Source organism: Choristoneura fumiferana, chromosome 9 (assembly GCF_025370935.1).
Source record: "Choristoneura fumiferana chromosome 9, NRCan_CFum_1, whole genome shotgun sequence".
Taxonomy (NCBI): Eukaryota; Metazoa; Arthropoda; class Insecta; order Lepidoptera; family Tortricidae; genus Choristoneura; species Choristoneura fumiferana.
The window spans coordinates 2,099,627-2,125,954 of record NC_133480.1 but is presented as its reverse complement, the minus strand read 5'-3'; the positions used below and the strand labels follow the sequence as shown (position 1 = coordinate 2,125,954).

The window sequence follows — 26,328 nt, the reverse complement described above, 5'->3', positions numbered from 1 at the left end:
TGAATACTCAAAACAATTTACTAGTTTATATCTATATCATCTCAATGACGATTACTCTATCTATCTACTTAGTTCACGTAGCACCAATTAACCACACAAAACCATTGAGCGACAGCTAACACACAATAAATAAACATTGAAGGCGATAGACAATAATCCACCTCCATGGCAAAGGGAACAATCTTAAATGACTATTGTTTAAAAAAAACAATAAAGTTGAACACATGTTCAACGCATATTTTGGTGACAGATAACACTGTAGTCCTACAATAAAGAATAGAAAAATAAATGAGAGGACCACTTTCTCCGCAATTACATTTTGTGGAATTTATCCCTAGAAAAAAATCAGGATGCAACATTTTAGTTACTTTTTAGTTCATCACTTTTGGTATCTTCTTTGCCGTAATCTGCGTCAAGACTTTAAGGGGGCGCTTACATGGTCTAGAGTTAAGTAAAATCTTTGCCAACCCTGTATGAGGTGTGTATTATGTGCCTCATGGTCAGTAAAATAATGCAGTTGTTATTTCCATAAATAATCAATTTTATTACGTATTTTATTGTATTAATTTCATTCTAGAACCACATATAAATAACCAATGAAAATTATCTTGGGGACATTACATTGGGAATATTACATTACTTTATTAATACTATGGGGACGTGTCAAAAGAACGCTGAACATTGCTTCGGGACAGGGAACCTGTTAACTTACGTATTTAACCCTGGTCCGTGCAAACCTGCCTGTGATATTTAATTAAATACCGTATGACATAATCATAGTTTATTTTTTATTAACCATGGAGGTGGCGTATTTTCATTTGTCTAACCTTATTTATAGCCCATTTACACGAGACAAGTAGTTACCTGGTGTAAATGTGACGAAGGCTCGATTCAACCAAACTGTGTACTCATCTTAATAAAATTTAACCTTTTGGACATCAACAACGGATACGTCCGTACGAGCAAGCATTCCAATTTATTGTATTATTTCTTGCGTAGGTCTTCAAAAGGTTAAAATTATATTCAACTAGCTTGGATGAACTGTACCTTAAAACAATTAAATGACTATATACAAAACATTGGCTCAGGAACGTAAAATGAAGTAACGAATACATTTCACTGACAAACGTGACTTATAAAAATGTTTTTGGAAGACATTGCGATTTGAAACAAGCGTTGACGGCAGATCTGAGATGAAAAAACATAATTTCACTTTTCCAATGCCACGCCTAGCTGAAAAGTTAAGCTAATTCGAAACTTGTGCTGTTGCATCAAGATCAATTTTAGCCGTACTCACTGCGTCGTTGACATTGAAAAGGTTAAAGATTTATACCCTTTTTATCCTTTAACCTTTAAGCCAATGCTAATTTAAAATAAAGCGTAGAAAGACGAATTTGAGACGTTCATGATAAAAAGGATAAATTACAAAATATAGATTGCAAACGCAGATTTGCAATAGAAAATCATCTGAATGCGGTTCGTGTAATGTATAGTGCTCACATTAAATTGGCTTGTAGATGTAGCATAAGCTGTTTGTAGCCTTAAAATTGAAACGAGTAATATTATATATTGCAATATTTTATAGATTCTAGCTGCCTCCACAGTGAACGCTGCCTGACCCGTATTTCAAAATCGTAGGTGGGTACAATAAATTAACTAAAACATACATAACTCAAACATTTTAACATAATTCACATCAAAATAAATGAAAAAAATGCCTATAATTATTAAATTTATTACAAAGAATGAACACAGGAATACAACTTTACAATAATCAGAGCTAGTCTCTGAGTTTAAAAGAACATCCTTAAAATACGTCACACATTTTGATCTGGCTTTTTTAACCCCCGAAGCAAAAAGAGGGGTTTTATAAGTTTGACCGCTGTGTGTCTGTCTGTGGCACCGTAGCTTTTAAACGGGTGGACCGATTTGAATGCGGTTTTTAGGGTTCCGGAGCCAAAATGGCTAAAACGGAACCGTTATAGTTTCGCCATGTCTGTCTGTCTGTCCGTCCGCGGCTTTGCTCAGGGATTATCAATGATAGAAAGCTGTAATTTTGCACGGATATATATGTAAACTATGCCAACAAAATGGTACAATAAAACTTGAAAAAAAAAAACATTTTTTTAGTTTTCCTCCCATAGACGTAAAGTGAAGGTGATTTTTTTTCTCATCCAACCCTATAGTGTGGGGTATTGTTGGATAGGTCTTTAAAAACCATTAGGGGTTTGCTAAAACGATTTTTCGATTCAGTGATTTGTTTGCGAAATATTCAACTTTAAAGTGCAAATTTTCATTAAAGTCGAGCGTCCCCCCCCTCTAAAATCTAAACCGGTGGGGGGGAAAATTTGAAAAAATTCAGAATGGTAGTAAGTATATCAAACTTTCAAGGAAAACTATAACGGCTAAGTTTGCTTGAGAATTATTAGTAGTTTAAGAGTAAATAGCAGCCTAAGGTATAAAATATACCTAAACTTGGAAGATTCCGTATAAAATGCGAAATCCTTACAAAAGTATTACTTATTTTTTTCGTAATAGCTACGGAACCCTATTCTGGGCGTGTCCGACACGCTCTTGGCCGGTTTTTTTATTTGAAATCAGTTTTCCTAGCGATGGTTATTAGATATGTTTCATCAAAACCGGTTTAGACGCTTTTGAGATATTGAACTTTGGAGTGACAAAATCAGGGGTTTTCCAACTTTTCATTGATTAGGTCATGTGACTCACGAAAGTAATAAGTCAAATTTTCGAAATAATAAGAGTGAGGACATTAAAATCAGCCAAGTGCGAGTGGCCGTAGGCATCGGTTCTAAACCTGGTGGTTACCCAGAAAGAGGTAAGTCTGTGTGTTCTAGGAGTAACGAGTAAGATGCCTTCAGTCATCGTAGGAACAGTCACCAGCACCAACATCTGACACAACAAGCGTGCATAAATATCTGATACGACTCTATTTCTAGGGCCGGAAGGACGTGTCAGATATTTTAGCACGCTCCGCTGTGGCAGATATTAATGCTGGTGACTGTACACGCATCGGATGAATCGCACTGGACCCCAAACCTCAAAAAAAAACCAAAAACCCCAAAAAAAAAGGGTTAGGAACCACGTAGTGATATTAATAAGGTTCCGTTTCTTACCCTACTAGTACTGGACCCTAAAAATGATCACAATTGGTGTAACAATTGATGGGTACCTCTGAAACTTACGCTCTGCCAAGTCCCACCGTCCATTTTCTGTGTCCATTCTTTGTCATACCATTTATACATAATTAAATTACACTAATATATAAAATACATAATAAATAATGCCTAAGCATTCATGATTTAACATTGCCCTATTCAAAAATACGTCTAGTTTTTCATTTATAAGGTTTGGTGTCGGACACTGGTGAGTAGTTACAACCGTTTCAACCACAGTCAGTACTCTGTCTCATAGGTATATTGAACAAAACAGTAAGCATAAAAAAAACGAAATTATACCGCCAGCACACTGTTTATGTATATCAAGTGACAGGGTACTGAATTATTATTTTTATTCAGACCTAACCATAGTGCTGAGCTGATTCATTAAGAAAATAAATAGATCTTTTGATATTTATAACCTATCAAAAAAATAGTTGGACCGTTAGGAAAAATAATAGTTGGTCAGATTCCAGTTGATCAGTTTAGTTGGTCAAAGTTGGAAAAGGGTTGAAACGCTAGAACTACTCTGATACCAATCGACTTGGTCGATTTTAAAGCTATACGCCTAAATGCGCAGAATAGCCACCCCAATCTTCGAGTTTCAATCCATTGCTCTCTTTATTTCATGCAAAACGTTAAACGTCTGGGCGGAGTTTATCTTCATTAACAGACTTCGAAAAAGAAAGTTATCAATTTTACGTTTTCATGTATACCCGTTTATATCTTCGATTCTTATAATACACAACTGCCCAAAAAAAGAATATTTTGATTCTAACTGTATGCCTTTTAAAGTCAGTTAATATTTATGTTTGAACAAAAAAAAACAATAAAGAGGGCAACAGCTAGAAACAGGCGACTCTCACACAGATTGCTATAAAATAAAAGTACTTCACAAACATGGAATTATAAAGACTTATGACGCATCTTTATCTTTGTCTTAATTTGAGCTTTTCAAACACTTAGGTGGCTACTTTTCCGGTAAATTCATCTGTAATGTCGCGACTACAAGCGGCGCGTCGATGTACAGTCGAGTTCATAAACTTCTGAGCAAAATTTTGATCAGAAATATGTGAACACGGCTCTATTGTTAACGGCGTCAGATATTTTTGAACAAATTTTTGCTCACAAGTTTACGAACTCGACTGTACCATGTTCATTGCGTGTGCTGCCAGAGGGTTTCTATGACAAGCGAGTTGGCACTAGTAACGTAAGGTTCGTTTGACAACACTGACATTTGCATCACGTTTGTCATTGATCGACCAATCGTTAGTTAAAACCATGATTCGATTTGTAGCATTCGAACATGGCGGATGTAGACAATATCTAATTTTGCTAATTCAGTTTCTTTGGCTAGTTGAAGTATAATTTTGATAGTGTTTTATGCGGCGATTAACCTTAACAGTGAACAGTGATCACAAAATTCTATATTGCTCTCGTGTCTGACATTTTTTAATGCGCAAGTTGTGTCCACGTGGTTTCTGGAATTTTACTATCAAGTTGCAAAAACTACAACCACCGTACAACGTCCCTCTCAAAGAGAGTTTACTTTGACACTGGCGAAATTGTCCTATTAATTAGGACAGAAAAGCCATATTTTAAAAGAGAAGAAGAAGAAGTTAAAACGTGGTTAAAACCCACTTGAAATCCACCTCTCAACGACGAGATTTAATATGATTGGTGGATCCCTACACGTCTCCTCTCCGCTCCGCTCGTCTCCGCCTCAGTGGAGCGGCAGCCTAAATGAGCCAATCACAAGCAACACTGTAACGTCAAACCGACCTCACGACACTAACGCCATCTAGTGTAGCGATATTTTGCCCGTCAAACAACCCTCATTACGCAAGCTGACATGGACCCATTGGGGACTCGCCGCGCCGCCGCGCGTAGTTCCAACCAGGCTTATCCGTATACATTTCATTTAGTCAGCAGCCCAACCAATCATCAATAATCATCCACATTCAAATCCATGATCAGGAATGTATGAATCAAGATGCTCAATAACTAGAAAATTGTGGATATCAACTTTAGCTAGAAGCCTTTTAATCTTGCACGGTCCTTTGGTAAACAACCGACAGAATCGTGTCCCATTGTAAAACCTTTTCAGTGTAAACGTCATTTAGTTTTTATTACAAAATTCTAAAAAAATCTTACCGATCAAATGAATACAACATTCAAATCTATTGTCAAGAACACACTAATATCTAAGGCGTACAAATACATAACGGATCTCTCTATCTAATTGTCAATTTTAAATCGTCCATATTTTCATTGTTTTATAAGATACATAAAAAAAATCTATCACAACTCGGTTTGTCGAACAGTAAAGATATATTTGAACAAAATTGTTTGCATATTCTATATTCCTCGGCAGTGACAAAGTTCTAAGTTGGGTCACGATCCAAACCAAAGGAACCATCAGCCTTTGCAATAAACTACATAATACAATGACATCATTCAGAACATGAACTTTCACATGTGACACTATGATTCATATTCGATTGTACTTAATTTATGTATTGTATTTAAGATTAAAAATCAAATTTCATGGAGAAATTGAGAAACAATCCTAAATTTTTGAACATCACCATTATTCATTCACACACTGACATTGGTCTGTGCGCAGATGGCACTCACGCGCATGCATTAAGTATGAAGTAACTAACTTCTTCATCAATAGGATATTTGACACCACTTTTTATACATTTTTGAATTGGGTAAGCAAGTCTCCTGGGTTAATAAAAAGATCAATCTATTAAGTCCGTCAGCTTCATAATGTATGAAAAAATAGTGGACGCAAATTTTTCTTCTGTCAGTTAAACAAAAAATTACAAAGATGGCCTGGTGGTTAGAGAATCTGACTACGAAGCTTGAGGTCCCGGGTTCGATTCCCGGCCGAGGCCGATATTTGTATGAATAATACGAATGTTTATTCTCGGGTCTTGGATGTTTCTTATGTATTTAAGTATGTATTTATCTATACAAGTATGTTTATCCGTTGCCTAGTATCCATAGTACAAGCTTTGCTTAGTTCGGTACTAGGTCAGTTAGTGTCGAGTATCCCATGATATTTATTATTTATTAAAGTTCGGGAGTGGAGTCCCGTGACGTCAGGCCGTATTAGTGTCGCACGGTGTGACGTGACGCGGCGCTTTAACTGGCTATATATTCATAATTTCTTGTTTAATTGACATGAAAAAAACTTGTCAATACTGTTTGATAATCAAAGCGACGGATTTGATTTTTTTTATGAAACTAGCCCAATCCCTCGCCGCGTCGCAGGAGCCGTGTCCAAAGTAAACTGCCACAAAAGTCAACTACGTATACACTCGCTTGATACTGTCTATAGTGTTCACACCCCGTACCCCCTGTTGGTGTGACGTCACATCTCCAGCTCGACGCCGGGCCCGCCGACGCAGGTCTCCGTCACTCGGAAGCCGTTCTCCAAGAGCTGGCCGGTGAGGGAGTCCACTGCGGTGCGAGGAGTCGAAGGCGGGATCAGGATCATCGCGTAACTGCGGAGAAAGATAGATAAAAAAGCTTAATATGGGTAAAAAACATAACCCTCCTTCGATCAGTTGGGTAAAATAAATTATTAGGTATACTTTGTCTGTTAGTTAGATATTATTATTTTTTTATTATGAGAGATTGCATTGTGTATTTTGTTTTTATTATTTATTTTTGTTTGTAATTTGTTTTGTATTTTGATTTTATTGCTTTTTGTTTGTTGTTTTTTTTTTCTAGTTAATTTATGTCGCCTTTTGTGAAGTCGCCAAGCGGTCACAGCGGACGACCAGCGTTGGCCTAAACGGCCAACACTATGCTGAGCTGGGACCGCTTCGCGATTTCGCATATTGTTTTTCCTAGTTGTATTTTTATTATGTTTTACATACTTAATGTGCGAAAAGCGAATAAAATATTTATATTTTTCTTTTCTAAATTTTTTCACTTCTCATGCTCGTAAAATTGGTATTTATGCTGGATCTAGGAGAGATAAAATTACTCTTTATGCTCTAGTTCATAGAGTAAAATCTTCGTCTAAGACCAAGTATATAAACAAAAAAAAAGCAATCAAATAAATCAATAAAACTATTTTTTTATTATTATATAGCGATGCATTAAAAATAAATGGTACCTAGTAAGTGAACAATCGTTTCCACTGCTGTTATTTAATTTCCTCTCAATCGAAATGAAAAGTAAGAGTGTAAAACTCAAGCATTAAACCCATTTTCCTTCGACGTGTCTATCCAACCTCGCCGTACCGGCTCGGGTGGCTATATGAACGCCTCGGGTAAAATGGCTCGTTTTATGCTCTTTTATACAATCTTCTATTGTACACTAGCCTATTATTTTTGAGAAGTACTTTCCGCTGGCATTCGTTTAAAAAAATAAAAAATGACAATATCTCGAAAACCGTGAAACTTAGCATAATAGTAAATGTGGTGAAAAATGTTCAGAGTGACCTTAACAATCATCCCTTATAATCCCTACACCCGACTACCAAACCCCCTGTATATGATACTGACCCCCCGCCGCCCGCGCCGGTCAGCTTGCAGGCCAGGCTGCGCGCGCGCGCGAATCCACGGATCGTTTCCAGCGCCGGGTGCGACACGCCCAGCGACGCCAGGAGACAGTGGTTCATGTCCCACAATTCCTAAAAAAAAAAAAAAACGTTTTACAAACACCTAACAATGGTGATGATCGCTAGATGGCGTTAGCTTCGAGATATCCGTTAGACGATAGCCTTGCTTGCGATTGGCTCATTCAATTATTCAACCAATCAGAAAAGAGATGCAAATGTCAAAATTGACATATGGACCTCACGACACTATCAGCAACTAGTTTATCAGAAAACCTCACTGAATGAAAATGCCGCGGATTTCGCAAAAGATCCTGAAATTACCTGAGAGAAAGATTGTTTTTTTGGAATCTTTTTGTATTTTTTATTTCAATTCCAAATTGTTTTTTTACTTTTACGGTCATCCCGTAAAACCTAAATTGAAAATACAAACTGAAATAGATGTCTAGATGCACAGAAAAATCAGAAAAATACCCATCCTGAAAGAACCGAAATGAACAAAAAAAAAGTCTTTGTTCACTCGCGACCTTATGATACTCGTAGCTAAATTTATGCAAGATATATGAAAAATTAAGTCGTGAATAATAAACGTTGATCTCTTTCTTTATTTCCTTTTTTGTTCTTCAATACTTACAATACAATAGGTAGGTACTTACTGCTAAGTGCTGGTAGTCAGCATCTGTGTCCGCTGGACACTTGCCACCCGAGAGTTTTTCCAATATCTGTAAAAGAATATGTGAACTCAGTTGAGCCAACCGGTAGGAATAAAGCTAGTCGCGCTTCAGTTACACTATACAATATTATTTTCAGGTGGGCCCTGCAACAGGAGCCAAAAATTAAACCACAGCTTACACTCTTTATCTTGAGCTAATTTACTTCTACAACTTTTGAAAATAACTTGTATTATGGTTTTTATTATAGTTTAAAGTTTAATTGGACAAGCAATGTATTGCGAAATCGGTCATTTTGTTACGTGACAGGCGATGTTATTTAGGCTATTGGATGCCGTATATTGAAAATACCATTTAATTTGTTTGGAATAAACATAATGACAAATATTTTTTTTATTCGACTGGATGACAAACGAACAAGTGGGTCTCCTGATGGTAAGAGACCACCACCGCCCATAGACACCTGCAACACCAGGGGGATTACTTAATTTTTAAAAGTTGCAGAACTAAAGTAGTTCCATTTGAGTAGCAGAATCTGTTTTATTTTTTTGCTCTTGTTACAGGGCCCACCCGGTATATCTAAGAAACCTTCCGACAATAATATTGTACACGTGGATTCTAAGCGTGACTTTAAAACAGTCGCGTGCACGAAAAACATAAACTAGGCAATTTTACTACGAGTCATGGCTAAATTTTAATAGACGTGAGCGTGTTACAATTAATTTGAAAACAATAATAAAATTAGTAATTATCATGATTATTCATGATTTCGCAATATACTATTTTAATACTTAATTATCTAATACATAATTGCCGTTAAAAACATTTGAAAACAATCCATATTTTAGTTGTTAATAAAAACCCCAAACAAGCATAAAATAGTTTTTATGACTAACTTCAAATAAAACTAGATCTATTTTTATCAATACTTAGAATGAATGATTTTGTTAATCTTAATAGTGGAATTGTAAGGACCGTCGTGAGTCCCGGTACTGACTCGCGAGTCAGTGCGTGATAGCATGTGCGATTAACTTGCGCCAGTACTAAACTACTTCATATAATAGAGTACTTCTAAATCGGTATCGTTGACATTGTAATGATGCTATTCATTTTGCCAGTTGTCACTCGAAAATGTACTCTGTGACAGCTACTAATACCGTTAGCGGTGAGCCGGCTGGTGGATATATCGGCTGTCAAATGCGAATGTCAAATCTGTTACGTAGTAATTAATTATTGTAATCTGTGCTTGCATGGCAGTTGTTGTATGTGGCAGTGTGCGAGTTCGTGCAATAAACTCGCAAGTCGGTGCATGTGTGTGTACCCCTGACGAACCTGACTTGTGTGAATTGCGTGCTGTGTGAGCGTGACTGACTCGCGAGTCAGTGTGTGGGTGTCGGCGCCACTGACTTGCGTCGCACTGTTGCAAGCATAGTAAAAGAGAACAAGTATGCACACTCCGACCCTTTAGTAGACTTAACTGCCTACTCCGGCGCGCACGCTTAGGGTTGTCGATGTCTATTTTAGATTAATAATTACCTACCGCCAAATAATTTTAAGTACCTATGAAAGTTGACATTAAAATTGTCTAATATCTGTGTCTGGAGAAACCAGATTCTTTGCCGCTCTATTATTTTTATTATATTAAATTTTAAAATATTATTTATAAATTCGCCGAAGTGGTGATGGCGACTGTGTACATACTACTCGTGTTTCCTACACATAATACTATAACTGTATTGTTTATAGGTAGGTAGGTATGTTTTATGTGGTCTTGCACGAAACTATCACACTACACTTATATACTACTAATTTACAACTATACCTAATACAAAAAATACGAGTACGCGAACGTAAAAGGTGATCATCCCGCGAAGCAAGCGCAAGACGAACGAGCTAAAATCGAAACGTACGGCACCGACGGCAGCGCAGCCTTGACTAAAGAAAACTTAATCCTTCTTAAATTATCAGTATGTGCGTGCGGCGGGTGCATGCGTACCGGCGCCAACCGACGCGCACACATTTAAGCCGCGCGATGTACTTTTGTTTGTAGCACAGAGTACATATATAACAGAGACACCACCTAGTACAAGCAAATGGTATCACCCTAATACTGGCTATTCAACTGGCTATTTTTCTTTCCTTCGATTTTCCAATAGATGGCACCAGTGAGACCAAATAACACGATACGTATTGCCATCTAGTGAGACACTAAGGATACGGTACACTGACAACAACCAACAAGCTCACCAACTGAGCCTAGACGACTAGAGATACGCATGATGTCTCTGTCTTATTTACGCCAGTAGAAGAGAATGGCATCTCAAATAGTTTCGACGTATGTGAGCAAGCGCGGGGCAAGCCCAGCAAGCGCATTCCGGTTATTCGCCATCTAGCGTCACTATTGCAAAACACTACGAAAGCCTCATAGCTGAAATGTAGCCACATGTAGCCTATACTTTCGTATTCTCAATTTATTATTCTTATGGTGTTTCTTATCTTCAAATTAAGGAGTTGAATTAAGGTTGATGTGAAGTTGTGTTTATAAAATATGCTAGACTTTATTTTAATCTTAATATTTCTACTTAATTCGGCTTATTCACATTTTATAATTTACAAATGTTAATATTAGTGCCATCTATTGCTGTTTTTTTGTATTAAATATAGCTTGTAGGGATTGGTAGGCCATGGTTTGTAGTGAATCTACTTGTTCTCTTTTACTATGGTTGCATGCAAGTTTAAGTGCGCCTGCGTGGCAATACGAGCTTATGCGTGATTCACTCGCGAGTCAAGTACGCGTGTGTACAACAGACCTGCGTGGCAGTGTGCGCGACGTCGTCCAACGCGTCCATGATGTGGTCGACGGCCGCCATGTTCCTCTGCCTCAGGCCGGCCACTTTGACGACGAGCGCGTGCGTCTCGCGGCTGACCCGCGAGTCTACCAGCAACACTCGCAGGTTCAGTCGCAGGTCGAGGTGGCGAGGCTTGCTGCCCTTCTTGAAGGATACCACGGAGCCGAATGTGCAGGTCTCGTTGTCAATGCCTGATTACAAAAAATAAACATTTTTTATAGCAAACCGTATGAAGAGCACTAAAGTTTAGCAGTTAGTAGCAGTTTGCAGGCTTGCACAGACTGCGGCCCGTGGGCTGTATGTGGCCCGCATTAGATGTAAATGCGGCCCGCCAACGACCTAATAGAAATAGCGAAAACCTAGCGAAATTATCATAATTTCAGTTGTATTTACTTGCAGCGGCCCGTCTTTAGCTCATTATCTGTCTGAGTGGCCCCTGGTCCTAATAAGTTTGTGCATCCCTGCACTAAACAAACATTATTGAATAACATAAATGTGAACAGCTATGAGCTATGCGTAACCTAGTGCTGCTGCATAAGTAGCGTAGTAGAAATAAGCAACCTGAGATATGTATGCATAGGAAAAATTCGTGTCTAGATTCCTGTCCAGCGGTGGTGTAGGGGTTATAGCACGCAGCACGGATTGCTGAGGACCTGGGTTCGATTCCCAGCGCTGGTCTCTTTTTCTGGTTTTTCTGTGCATCCATGTCTCAGTTTGTATTTTCGATATTCGAATGTTTGTTTTGAAAAAAAAAAAGTTTAACCCCACACACAAAAGATGTTTACATACAAGTTTGACCGCTGTGTGTGTTATTCCCATCGGTATAAAAAGTAGCCTATGTGTTGTTTCAAAAGTCCAAGTCTCTCCATATCAAATTTCATCCAGCCATTTTAATGTGAACGAATAACAAACACGTCCGCATACCGGGTGGGCCCTCGGCCCTGTATCAGGAGCAAAACATTAAAACCCAGTTTTTTTTTTTTTTTTTTTTCGCTAATTCGCCAATTACATATTATAAGTACACAAATAAAACAGTATAAAATAAATATTAATGACAGTATTTGCGTAATCGCGGAAACGGTCTCAGCTCAGCATAGTGTTGGCCGTAGAGGCCAACGCTGGTCTTCCGCTGAGACCCGCTGGCGACTTCACGGAAGGCGACATAAATTCAAAAAAAAAAGAAAAGTAAATCTAAAAAGAAACAAATTTTTTAGTTTGCTACTCAAATGGAACTACTTTACTTCTGCAACATTCAAAAATTAAGTAATTTTATCGTTATGTTTATTCCAAACAAATTAAATGGTATTTTCAATGTACGGCATCCAATAGCCTAAACGGCATCGCCTGTCACGTAACAAAATGACGGATTTCGCAATAGGTACATTGCTTGTCCAATTAAACTTTAAACTATAATAAAAATCATAATACAAGTTACTTTCAAAAGTTGTAGCACTAAATTAGCTCAAGGTGAAGAGTGGAAGCTGTGGTTTAATTTTTTGCTTCTGTTACAGGGCCCACCTTGTATACATATAAACTAGCATTTATAATATTAGCACAGAATAAACAATAGTATGCTCGACCTATCGCCTCTCAAACAGAGGGTCGTGGGTTCAAACCCAGGCTCGCACCTCTGAGTTTTTCGAAATTCATGTGCGGAATTACATTTGAAATTTACCACGAGCTTTGCGTTGAAGGAAAACATCGTGAGGAAACCTGCGAAGCAATTCAATGGTGCGTGTGAAGTTCCACATCCGCACTGGGCCCGCGTGGGAACGATGGCCCAAGCCCTCTTGTTCTGAGAGGAGGCCTGTGCCCAGCAGTGGGACGTATATAGGCTGGGATGATGATGATGATGATGGTCGACCGAGACAGTGTTTTACCAATTTGAATGACAGTTCCTACTTCAGTAATATAACAATAAGGCTCATTGTCATATTGACTTGTGAACGAGTATAGGCTTTAGCGCTACGAATGACATTACCTTAACAGTACCACTAACTTAAACTCATACTCATAAAACTGTTGGTCGATTTCTGTAAATATGTAAGCAATAATAAACAGGGCAGCATAATGACGATTCCTAATTGGGCCAATCAACTATTTTACAGACACTTTGGGCGTCTCCTGCGTTACCAAAACTGTCTCTGGCGTTACCGAAAAATCGTACTTCCAACAAGATATTTCACGGTTTCATAGGTTGAACTCACGTAGGATGGCATGTATTCATGTACACTCTATTAAATTACAGAAAAAACATGTTTACTTACAAAAATTTGCAATTGTTTGAAAAATGTCGCGGACAGATTAGTGTCGGTAAAAAAGTTGATTGGCCCAATTACAGAAATCGTATTTTTGCAAAATAATTGGTCCCACCCGAGCAAAACTAAGTTAAATTTAAATAACATGAATAAATTTGCATCCATGTGTCACACATCATTTATTTTACATTATTATTGAAATTGTATATTGCTTTTTATTATTGTGAAGAACAGTTTAATAAACCGTAAAGCCATTTCAACGGCCTCTGTGAATGGAATATGTATAGGTACTAATATACTATATGTAAATAAGCAACATCATGTCTAAATGTTAATAAAGCAGGCAGCTTATTGAACCGACGCCTGAGTCGGCGACCTATCTATCGTATACAATAACACGGACCTCGTATTGAAAAGGCTCGATTCCCAAAAATATATAATTATTCCGTCAATTAGATTTTTATTTGTACAGCTCTTTATTGTACATAAACATAAAACACATAAAAATAGGTAACAGTTTACATTAAGAGATATCGATGTACAGAAGCGAACTAATCCCACATCACAGGGGATCTCTTCTAGTTAGCCTTTGAACGATTGACAGGACAACAGAAACAAGAGTAGACACATGATACCTAATGTTTTTTTTTTATTCAACTGGATGGCAAACAAGCAAGTGGGTCTCCTGATGATAAGAGATCACCACCGCCCATAGACACCTGCAACACCAGGGAATTGCAGATGCGTTGCCAACCTAGAGGCCTAAGATGGGATACCTCAAGTGCCAGTAATTTCACCGGCTGTCTTACTCTTCACGCCGAAACACAACAGTGCAAGCACTGCTGTTTCACGGCAAGATTAGCGAGCAAGATGGTGGTAGCAATCCGGGCGCACCTTGCACAAGGTCCTACCACCTGCAATAAAAATAAATGCAAATAAAAAATTAAAAGAGCCGAAACCTAAAATTAATCATAATTCATAACTAAGTAAATGTAGCAATAAAATAATATATATTTGTTTTATCTTTAGTCAATTAAACAAAATATTAGGGTGCGGCCACATGCAGTTGCTAGTCGCTCATTTGCAGCGATAAATCTGGTCACGTGGCCCCATTTTGAATGTGATTTTGAATTTCCCGCGCCTCAAAAAAGTAGCGTCAAGCCGCCGCGTCGAGCAGCAGCGTCAAAGATGGCTGCTTGCAGGAATGATCTTGGTCCTTGGAAGCTGATTTCTTAATCTCATTTAGTAGCAGTCGTGGCAGCGGTACAAATGAAAGAAATTGGAGTAAATGAAAAAAAAAATAACAGTGTTTTAGCCGAGATTGAAGAGGTTTATTTTTCAGCGATAAAGCTCAACATTTTCAGCTTTATCGCTATATGTCACGTGACCAGATTTGACGCTGGAAACGAGCGTCGAGCGATTTGCATGTGGCCGAGCCTTTATGGGCAATATACCCGTTTAAAGTTCAGTGTCTTTATACCTACGTACACTTTTTACAAGAAGTGACGTCACAGGCCCGAAATACCGAACTTTGATGCACTTCATCTTTGTCATTTGCTATTTGATTGAGAAAATACATATGTGTTTCATATTTTCTGATCTATATTTAACTGACGGACTAAATACATTTTTTTTACCCAGGAATCTACCCAACTCAATCTCTTCTGTGGTACTGAAAATTGCAATGTCTTTTCTAACTATAACGGATCAGAACTTAGCATCGTGCTCGCTGTTCTTTGGTTCCGAGCCCTTGAAAACGTTAGAAGATAAAAAAATAATAATAATATGACACCAAATTCCCTAGTCCCAAACTAAGTATAAATACATACTTAAATTAAACATCCAAGACCCGAGAACAAACATTCGTATTATTCATACAAATATCTTCGTAGTCAGGTTCTAACCACTTGGCCATCCGGTCATCAAAGATTGTGTCAAACAATCCGTCACACAAAACCCATGCACGCGATGACGAGCGGCGACTAATTCGCAGTGTCATTGACACAGATAGCCATTTCGCGGGCCGCCTTGAACCCCTTTCCAGGCGAGACGCGCGACCTTCGAGCCACTGCCATTAATAGAGATGACAGCTCGACAGGGAATCGATATAAATGGTAAAATAACAGCTGCAGTGGACAGTCAAATTAAGGGTGCGACTACACGCTCAATCTTACTTTAAAATTTGCACAAGCATGTATGGCTACTGGCGGATTACCAGCGCTACCGCAGCACAATGCTGAGCAAGCGCCTGTTCTTCAGTGCATCACATGGCTTCTCATTTATGTGTCTGATCTGTTTAATTGTTTTTATTTGCTTTCGTAATTACCTACATACCTTGTTTTGGGCAGAATTTTAAGTGCTAAATTGTTAGTTTTATTACTCTTTAGTTACAAAGCCATGTCCTTGTTTTGAAGAATAAAGATTACATCTACCGATCTATCTATCATGTGCGTTAAGACGGCAAAACGGTACCTATACCGCGCAAATGGCTTTTGGACGCCATACAGTTTTTGCGCTGATTTTTGCACAAGCAAGTCTGCATGTAGCCGGGTCTTAAGACACTGGTTACAGTTAGTTAATAATCTAAGTCTGTATAACGACCATCTTTTAATGTAAATGCACATGAATTCTAATTAATAAATGAATATGAATATGAACCTGATCAGGTGAAACAATTTGAAAAACCTCCGACATTGTCTTGTCATTTCAAACTCGCTTTTACCACACATTTACGTAAAAAAACATCGAAATCAGTCCACCCGTTTGAGAGCTACGATGCCATGCCACAAAGTCAAAGTTAAAATCTTTATTCAATTTAGGCTATAACAAGCACTTATGAATGTCAAAAAAAATCTACCACCGGTACCGGTAGACCTTAAGAGTGTAATTTTGTACTGACCTGACGGCGCTCCATGCATGATCCTCTCGCAGTTATAAGCCCACGCTGATATGGCCTCCCGCTCGTGAGGCTCGAAGCCCTGGGGCGGCTCGAAGGCGGCGGCGGGGTGGGCCTTAAGGGAGAGCAGACGGAGCAGCGCCCCCGCCAGGCAGACGGCGAAGGAGGCGGAGCTGCCGGTACCTGCCCCGATCGTGAGCTCGGAACCCATCGATATGTCCATGGATTTGATCTGCAAAGGTGTTTGGTGGGGTAAGCTTCGGCCGTATTGTCTTGCTGAGGATCGCATACACCATCTCTTTCTAGATTGCCGTGCATTGGGTCGATTCCAGGGTACGCAACGCAGTAGGTAGTTTGCAGTAGAGTGCGCCACCAGCATTAGCACCGCCTACCCTGCTACCTACTCAATGTACGCCATAGCTTTCTATCCTCACCCTATATCGTGTGACAGGAACAAGTAAACACGATTGTGATTCCGAGTGCATTAGACAATAAAGCCACTGGTCATAGTATTATGCGTGAAAAGTGTGCTCTGGAAACGTCTTTTAAGCACCATGAGGCAGATTTTTTTTGGCAAATTCACGCTCTTTTTTCCATGGACTTGTCCAGTCACCAGCACCAATATTTGACACAACAAGCGTGCATAAATAAATATCTGATACGACTCTATTTCTAGGGCCGGAAGGACGTGTCAGATATTTTTGCACGCTCCGCTGTGGCAGATATTAATGCTGGTGACTGTCCCTCTGCCGACAATGGGGAATGGATGATAATTTTAGAAACGCTTGAAACTTTTTTTATCGATAGAAATAACCTTCCTAATTAACAGAAAAAAATATCAGATTCTTAAGTAGCATCAATTAATTTTAAGAAATGAAAGAGTTTTCTTTACCGCCAAATTACGATAGTCCGGTCGGTTACGGGTTGTTCCATAGCTCAGAACAAAAAATTAAAAATGTGTCTTTGACTCGTTTGTTTTAACAGGTGACACTTTTTACCGGTCCGGATAATACCAACATGGAAATACCGACCCTGTTTTTCAATTACACGCCCATAGAAACTGACATGAGCTTCTATGGGTGTGTACATGAAGAACAGGGTCGGTATTATCCGGGCCGGTAAAGAGTGTCACCTGTCAAAACGAACGAGTCAAAGACACAAATATTTTTTTTTGTTCTGGGCTATGGAACAACCCGTAACCGACCGGACTATCGTAATTTGTCGGTGAAGAAAACTCTTTCATTTTTTTCTGTTAATTAGAAAGGTTATTTCTAAAATTTTCATCCATTTCCCATTAACGAAGAGTGAAGCTACCAACTAGACATGAGTTGGTGAGCAGCGAGCTTACCTGAACATTGGTACTTCCAAAGATCCCCGAGTACATATACAGGAAACTCCTCAAGGAATTCTTCTGATTGCTAGGCAGCTCGTCGAAATTTGGCTTCATCATATGCAGGAACTCGTTGACTTTCCTCAAGTGGCAGTCGTGGTCTAGCTTCCCTGGTATCTTCCAGGTGAATTTGCCGGTAACCCCGGCGCATAGTGGGGGGTTGAACAGGGCTTTCACTGTCGGGTTGAGGGGGATGGTCTCTTGGAGACCCACGCACGGCAGGTGTATGTAGACGACTGGCTCGCCGGCGGTTTTCACTTCCTGTGTGGCAAATGGTTCAGGTAAATGATGAGGATTTGGTAAATAGGTTAGTGGCTGTTTGTTTATTACGTCAGACAATTTTAAGCAGTTTCTGAGGGCAAGATAAAAAAAAGACTTGGATGATCTCCCTCTGCCCTTTCAATCTCACGTAAGATCAGTATATTGAGACTTACGAATATTGCAAAAAAATAGCTAAATAGTAGATTATACAACGAATGCTTAAAATGGGATTTTATGAACGAGTTATACACACTGCTTTTCAATTTGATTATAAAGAAATTAAACAGCAACAGTGCATACAAATGTTCACTCCAGCACAAATAAGACGTTTAGGAACATAACTAAAAAAGTTTATTTTTTTACTTTTGTGATCTTAAGTCTTACTCGGCCACTCAAATTGTCTTAAGTAACAAATTAACAGCTTCTAAGAGAACGAGCTCAACAAACTTTTTGCCTTGTTGAGATTTCACCATTTAGCAGTAGCACGTATCCCGTATAAAACGAAAACTGCTTAACCAGCCTGGGCAAAAGCTCCGCCATGGGTACAAAAGGTTAAGTTCAAACACTTGGTTCAGGCATTATTAAGAAACAACCCATTAGAGCATGTCAATGAGGCACAAATAAGTAGCTCTTCATTTCTTTCTGTCTCACAATGTAGGGTGAGCCCTAGAAGGAGATGGTAAAAGCGATCGCGAGCGCCAGGCGTTAAACAATACGGGTGCAGATCTGTATGTAGCTTCAAATTGCATAACCCCTAACATCATGCAATTTCTGATAGCTATGTCCAGTTCACAAAGCAAGCCCACAGAACATTTAATTATTTAAGCTATAAAAACACATCCAGATTAAGCACAATAAAAGTTAAGAGAAGTTTCCCTGCCGGGCCGCGCGGCCGCGTTAGGTATTCGTTTGGGATATTGCTGTCTTTATCGCTCGTGACATAAGCGCTCGCAGCCGTCCCCCCACTCATGCCTTCCGCAACGACGTCCGTAAGTTATATCGAAATAGCTGTAGGCTTTTCAAGATTTGGTCGGTTGAACTTTGGGTTTCGTTGTCCTCATATTATACGAAAAGCACAGAAATCAATGATATTTTACAATCAATATATTCATTATATTTTCTATGCCTGTGTTTTTTTTTCCATTTTTGTAAAAATGCTTTATTAGTCTGTAATTCTTGTGGAAAGTTGACATATGTTTTGGCGACTTTTGAGCTCCTGTGATTCTGATATTACACATTTGTATGAAAATCTGAAAAACCACAGGCATAGATAATTACGTCTAGTCCATACTTACAAAATTTCATCTATTTCTGTTGCCTAGTTTTCAAACGAGACCGGGACTACGTTTGTATGGAGAATGGAACGAGGAGACTTCTCTTAAGGTCAGTTTTCACCGCAGTCGTCCATAAAGTGGATGATCGACTTACGAGCCGTTATACCGCGGTTTAACAGCGGCGGTTTTACTCGCGACTCGTTGGTACAGCTGTGCCCTTAGTGTAAATTTTCGGTTACAAAATACGTCTCGATCGCGTTCGCGTTAAAATCTCAATTTATATGGAAACACGAACAGCGCCTCTAGCGGAACGTTTGCGATGTTCGTGTGTTTCCATACAAATTGAGATTTTAACGCGAACGCGATCGAGACGTATTTTGTAACCTTAAACTTACACTAAGGGCACTGGGCTACTCCGAAACTCGAAGTTCGTGTCGTGCGGTCCCTCTGACACTTACACTGTTTGATACGAGAGCGAGAGGGACCGCACGACACGAACTTCGAGGTACGAGTTTCGTAGTAGCCTTGCTGATCGAGTAGCGAACAAAAAATTCGTGCGCGGCGAGCTGAGTAACAAATCAAACATACTTGGCGAGCCACGAGCCCGGATCTTCATTATGTAAAACCGCGGTAATGATACACCGGCGAGCTTTACCGACTGCGCGCCACAATCTTCTATAAATCACCTCGTAAAAATTTCAAAAACTAAACAACTAAACAAAACCAAGGGCGTAATGACTTTGGCCATTTAAGGCAACTCAACAAAAAAAAACGGCCAAGAGCGTGTCGGACACGCCCAAAATAGGGTTCCGTAGCCATTACGAAAAAATTAAGTAATATTTTTCTAAGGATTTCTTATTTTATACGGAATCTTCCAAGTTTAGGTATATTTTATACCTTAGGCTGCTATTTACTCAAACTACTAATAATTCTCAAGCAAACTTAGCCGTTATAGTTTTCCTTGAAAGTTTGATATACTTACTACCATCCTGATTTTTTCCAAATTTTTCCACTCACCGGTTTAGATTTTAGATAAGGGGGGGGGACGCTCGATTTTTATGAAAATTTGCACTTTAAAGTTGAATATTTCGCAAACGAATCACTGAATCGAAAAATCGTCTTAGCAACCCCCTAATGGTTCCTATCCAACGATACCCCACACTATAGGGTTGGATGAGAAAAAAAAAATCACCCCCACTTTACGTCTATGGGAGGTACCCTAAAAAAAAAAATTTTGAATTTTTAATTGTACCATTTTGTCGGCATAGTTTACTTATATATCCGTGCAAAATAACTCTAGCATTGATAGTCCCTGAGCAAAGCCGCGGACGGACAGACAGACAGACAGACATGGCGAAACTATAAGGGTTCCGTTTTTGCCATTTTGGCTCCGGAACCCTAAAAAGGGCTCGTTTTCACTAGGACACAACAACAGTACATATACAGTATATATGTATTTTGCATGTAGTTTATTTGTCTTGATATGTATTAGTTTATTGACTTCATTATTATGTATTAGTTTGTGTACCTATATATATATGTATGTGTATTTGAAATTATTTTTTTGAGTTAATTTAAATTTCGGTTTTTACCTTTTCATTGTACTTGTAGTGTCTACTCTTGTGTCTGATATCCTGTCAATCGTTCAAAGGTTAACTGGAAGAGATCCCTTTAAGGGATAAGCTCGCCTTTGTACATCTTATTATCCTGTGTTCTGTTATTTTCATGTGTTGTTATGTACAATAAAGAGTTTTACAATACAATACAGTGCAACTAAGTGGCATCGTTTGTCGCCATCGGTACTCTTCCAACGTCGCCCACTGTCGGGATATCATTTTAATAATTAACCCTAGAATTCCCCTTTTGGGTACTACTTACCCCCAAGTTCGGAATCAATGCCCTGCTATATAATGGACGGCTAGTATATATAAAGTTGTTATACCTATGTAGGTAAAAAACGTAAGAAAGATGTAGTGATGTAGTGAATAGAATTGATTTGGGACTTAAGCCATTTTTCGAATATGTAACGTAGACTTATCTTTACGGACACCTTACTACTACATACAACAGGTCATCTTTTTAAGTTTTTTACCTATACTGTCTTTGACGATTTATCTCTCCTACTAACTAACCGAGAAAAAAAGAGACGGGTTCCGTCGCCCAAAAAGTTTGAAACAGCGTTTTTCAAAAGCCACGGTGCTCGGCCTGAGGCTGCTCTAATGGATACGCGGCTAAACTTTTTGGGCGAACGGAAGCTACGGACTTTAAAAATCGTCTTATATTACAAACCTTTTACACAGTATCACCGGGAAATCTTAATTCATGATCATTTTTAAAACAGCAAGAGCTAGGCCACTAGTCCCTTGTAGAAATTAACTACATTCGACCTGTTGAACGTGATCTTAAAGTTAACTAAAATCAAAAATAACACGGTTCGGTTGCGGGGCTACCGAACTGGTTTAACGCAATGGATCATACAAAGCCCGCAATGTATTGCTACTTGGATGATTTTACTCATAACGTGAAAACCAGTGCCCTTAGTGTAAGTTTTCGGTTACAAAATACGTCTCGATCGCGTTCGCGTTAAAATCGTTCCGCTAGAGGCGCTGTTCGTGTTTCCATACAAATTGAGATTTTAACGCGAACGCGATCGAGACGTATAATTTGCAACCGAAAACTTACACTAAGGGTACGTTACTTTGAATGACGTTACTTTTATTCTGATTATGTTAACATACCCACGGCTAAGCCACATGGACGGAAAGTGTCCTAAATATTGAAGAATTTTACTGAAAGAATTTAATTTTGTTTTTTAAAACAATTTAAACTGCATTCAAAGAATTTTGAATAATCCTCTCCTATCTGAACCGGGAATCGAACCCGCCAAATAGTAAAAAAAAAACATCTGTAAGTAAGTTTGCGGCACTTTTTTCCTGATAATGATAAGTTGATAACATAGCATCTTAAATAAAGAGAAGACAATTTTCGACTCTTAAACTCACGATCCCCAACTGATTGCTCCTCTCATCCACTCAAAGTTTGACTGGTAGAGATCCCTTAAAGGGATAAGTTCGCCTTTGTACAAGTATTCCAAAGTTTGTAAATTGTATTTTGTGTCTTTTCTTTTGTGCAATAAAGAGCTTACATACATACATACATACCATGTAATTTGTAATTTATAATTGCAGATGTTTATGGGCGGTGGTGATCTCTTACCATCAGGAGACCCACTTGCTCGCTTGCCATCCAGTCGAAAAAAAAAATAAAAAAAATTCAAGAAAATTAATACAATTATATTTTTTTACTATTTGGTGAATTTGTGATTTATTGCATCGAAACATACATTTATTTTATTTATAAGTAATTTTAATTTATAATATGAGAAGTTCTACTCGTGATTCGGTCTTTTTACAGAGGGCAGAGACAAGAACGTTAAATTAATCGCCATCGAAGTCGACAACCATATTTCGAAAATAAAAATTAATCCCAATATCATTAATTAATTCGTACATTAATTAAACAAATTAACAGAACACTTGTTACTCGTTACCTTATTAGCATATCCGAAAAATAATAATTGACGCACATATACGTCTGATGTGTTCACTATTGTAGTATTTGCGCAAATGTTCCATTTTGTTCTACAATTACAAATTATGGAATTATAATTCATAGGTAAGTAATTTACTTTTAAACTAGCCGTTACCCGCGACTCCGTCCGCGTACAATTCGGTTAGCGCTATCCCGCGGGAACCATGCAATTTTTCGGGATCAAAACTACCCTATGTCCTTCCCCGGCACTCAAACTACATATATGTATACCGAATTTCATCTAAATCGGTTCAGCGGTTTAGACTTTCATACTTAAGCTTAGGAAATTAAGCTTTCATGTTTAAGTTTAAGCCGTCGCTTTATGTTTTTGAAATAATCATGTATGTTAGGAAGAACATATGTGATTTTCCCACTAACGTCGATAAGCCAAAGGCTACTAGAAACATAGGGAAGCTTAAAGTTCCATCTTACAGACTGGCTAAAACTAAAAAGTCTTTTCTGGGAATTGCATACGTTTTTATAATAAAATTCCAAAAAATATTATAAATGAAACGGATACAAAATTCAGATCTATTGTCAAGAAGACATTAATATCAAAGGCGTATTATAAAGTTAATGATTATATCATGGACAGGGATATTTGGAAATAATTCCGATCCGCATTAGCGATCCCTTCAAATAGCGAACCTACTGTGTTAAAAATAAAGTTGTGTTAAATACTTGTGATGTATACATATCATTTAATAATATTGTAAATCTGTTTTAAAAAATATATATATACCTCGTTGAGTTTCTTGCCGGATTCTTCTCAGCAGAGGTTTTTCCGAACCGGTGGTAGATTTTTTTTGACATTCATAAGTGCTTGTTATAGCCTAAATTGAATAAAGATATTTTGACTTTGACTAAGATTATTGTAATTATATAGTTTATTTTGTAAAAAAAATGCCATGTTTCTCGCCGCGCCTGCTTCTTGGCATTCTTTTCGAAAGCGCCAAGTATAAAAGTGCCATTTTCAGAATAAGTTAAACTATCGGACTTAAGAAAATACTTTTTGATTTTTGCGTCCTAACTTACGGGTTTCCCGTTAACCCCTCGTATGCGATCACTAAAAAAAAGTACTGCATTCTAGTCTCATCTGTTTTAATAAGCACAAATTCTGCCGATTTTAATAAAAACACAAAAAGAGAGCCTTAAATTTGACGCGAATCCGCGTCTAAGCATACCACAGGTTAAAGAACCGTTTTCACTTAAAGAAAATGTAAGCAGAACTTTGAAATAACCCTTACACTACCTCCAAACTTTAAATGTTCAGAAGTTGAATCCCGGCTCCAGTATTTCTTTCCTTTTTTTACAGTATATTTAAGTAAAAATAAATACGTTTAGTATTGAATTGCTTTTTATCTTTCTTTTCTGTGTCTATTCAAGATACTCAGCAATAACAGAAAATGTAAGGTGTACTGTTCTGACATTAGGAAATTGCAAATGTGCATGTGAACACAGTCGGTGTTTGAATATCAGTAGTTTTTGTTTATTTTTTAAATTTAATATTTATTAAAAAAAAAACTATTTTCGAGCCACTTTTTTTGTAATTGTAAACCCATTATTTCCATTTTATACTGGAAATAAGATAAATATTTACATATTCGTCTACTTTCAATCAAACTAATCGCTAGAGGTCTAATAAAAGTCAAATCACTCATTAGATCTATAGGTCGCTATTTTCTTTTTATATTTCTGTTTATAGACTAAAAATAAAGTTGTCAGAAAGATAAAGATGAACTTCAAGCTTGACTTTTAAATAAAAGTTGTCCCATCCAGACCCAGATTACTCTTCTATTTTGTAGTTCGGCTAATTGTTGGTGGCGTGGCAGCCACAGCAGCTTTCGGCAACGTTAGCCCTTGACGTTCAAAATGTACCTTTATAAATCTTCGATCCCTTAACCCTTTCAACGCTAATTCAAATAATAATTTGTAAGTCACACACCAAGATTTTTCTTAATGTTGAAACTTTACTAATTTCAATCAATTCCCGAAGGCAAAAAATATGTATGTTGCAAATGCATAGGGGTCATGTGCCCACCCCATGCATGATATTGGGCTACTGATCCGAAATTCTACAATACTGATATCTTCACACAAAAATCCAGGCCAGACCCCCCCCCTGGCAAATAACCCTAGATACGCCAATGAGTAAATGTGAAGTTTTTTATTTTTTTTCTTTATTCAATTTAAAAATGGCGGAAAAAAGGAGAGGACTTGCCCAGCAGTGAGACACTTTAACGGCCTAAATGAAATAAAAAAAAAAATGCCGATTTAAAATGAACAACTATAAGCATTCAAACACAACCAAAGCATTTTTTCAATTCTACGACCATTAATGAATTTTAAGTTTTACTTATATTTTATATTTTATATAATTTACAAAAAACGAAAAAAAATCGAAATACAATTAAAAACGTTTTACTAACGATACTGAATAACGTATGTTTACTGCACTGATTTAAAAAAAAACATGTAAGTATACATATTTTAGCGTTCATCCTAGCGTTGAAAAGTTTAAGAAAAAAAAAACAAAATTAAAAACTATATTACCTTTATGACGATAGAGCTCCGCAGACCCAGGCTCACGGCTATAGCGGTCTTCCCATAGACAACAGAATGTTCTCCGTGAAGGATTACTTTCCCGGGCGCCGACACGCTCACAGTATAACAATTGTCTCCGTTCAACATTTTTAGTCTGTGCTTTAAAAAAAAAACGAAATTTTATCTCATAGTTTTAATACATTATTGTTTGTTCCACTGTTCGGTAGTGAGGGTTTTCTGTGTGAATGCGTGTATTTCTTTCAGTTCTTCTTGAAGCACAGCGTTCACCAGTCTGTGGACAAAATATATATAGCTTTAGGAATAGTCGAAGCGTGAATTTTGTTTTTTGGAGTGGTTCCGTACATGTGGCGTGATTGTCTTTCCTTCGAGGTAGTAAATTGATTAACGCATTTAGTTAAAACTAGTTTGCTAATATCATTCGGAACCTGAAACAAAAGATCGCTTATATTTTCTTTCTCATTTGAATCTTCAGGGAATCTAAGAAATCCGACGAATCCCGAGCGATGTCAACATTCTGGTTGTACTGTACAAGCTTTTATTTTATTATACGCTATGGTATTTCTTTTCGTTTTCATTTTATATGTATGTGTTAAACACATGTTCAACGGTTGTGTTAATACGGGTTGTTTATTTGTTACTCGAGGACAGGTCTTACAAATCGTATTTCACCATTAGTTGTCGAATTGACTTAAAATATGGTATGCATTTATAGTCTAGACTCTAGACCACAATATAAGAACAATTGGCGAAAAATTTAATTAGTTTTCAATCTTATTTAATTTAATTATAAATAACCTAACCATAAAAAAATCATTTTT

At 37.8% G+C, this 26,328-nt stretch overlaps 1 protein-coding gene across 1 annotated transcript; it reads right to left on the bottom strand.

Annotated features, from left to right (window-relative positions):
* Mvk (Mevalonate kinase) lies at nt 1-25,781 on the bottom strand. The gene is made up of 7 exons (XM_074091848.1): nt 25,499-25,781; nt 17,778-18,080; nt 16,433-16,661; nt 11,237-11,466; nt 8,412-8,477; nt 7,703-7,830; nt 1-6,691 (listed from the first exon to the last, which is right to left on the bottom strand). Exons 1-7 carry the CDS (start codon nt 25,634-25,636, stop codon nt 6,559-6,561), a joined length of 1,227 nt encoding a protein of 408 aa, XP_073947949.1. The 5' UTR covers nt 25,637-25,781; the 3' UTR covers nt 1-6,558.
* Nucleotides 25,782-26,328: the final 547 nt, after the last annotated feature.

What these genes read in the sequence shown, in the direction of transcription:
- Mvk (XM_074091848.1), bottom strand. Translation starts at nt 25,636, where the DNA reads ATGTTGAACGGAGACAATTGTTATACTGTGAGCGTGTCGGCGCCCGGG. An exon ending in TCGCGCACACTGCCACGCAG is followed by an intron (nt 8,478 to 11,236) that starts GTCTGTTGTACA and finishes ATTCTTTTACAG; the next exon opens with ATATTGGAAAAACTCTCGGG. An exon ending in ACCGGCGCGGGCGGCGGGGG is followed by an intron (nt 6,692 to 7,702) that starts GTCAGTATCATA and finishes CTTTCTCCGCAG; the next exon opens with TTACGCGATGATCCTGATCC.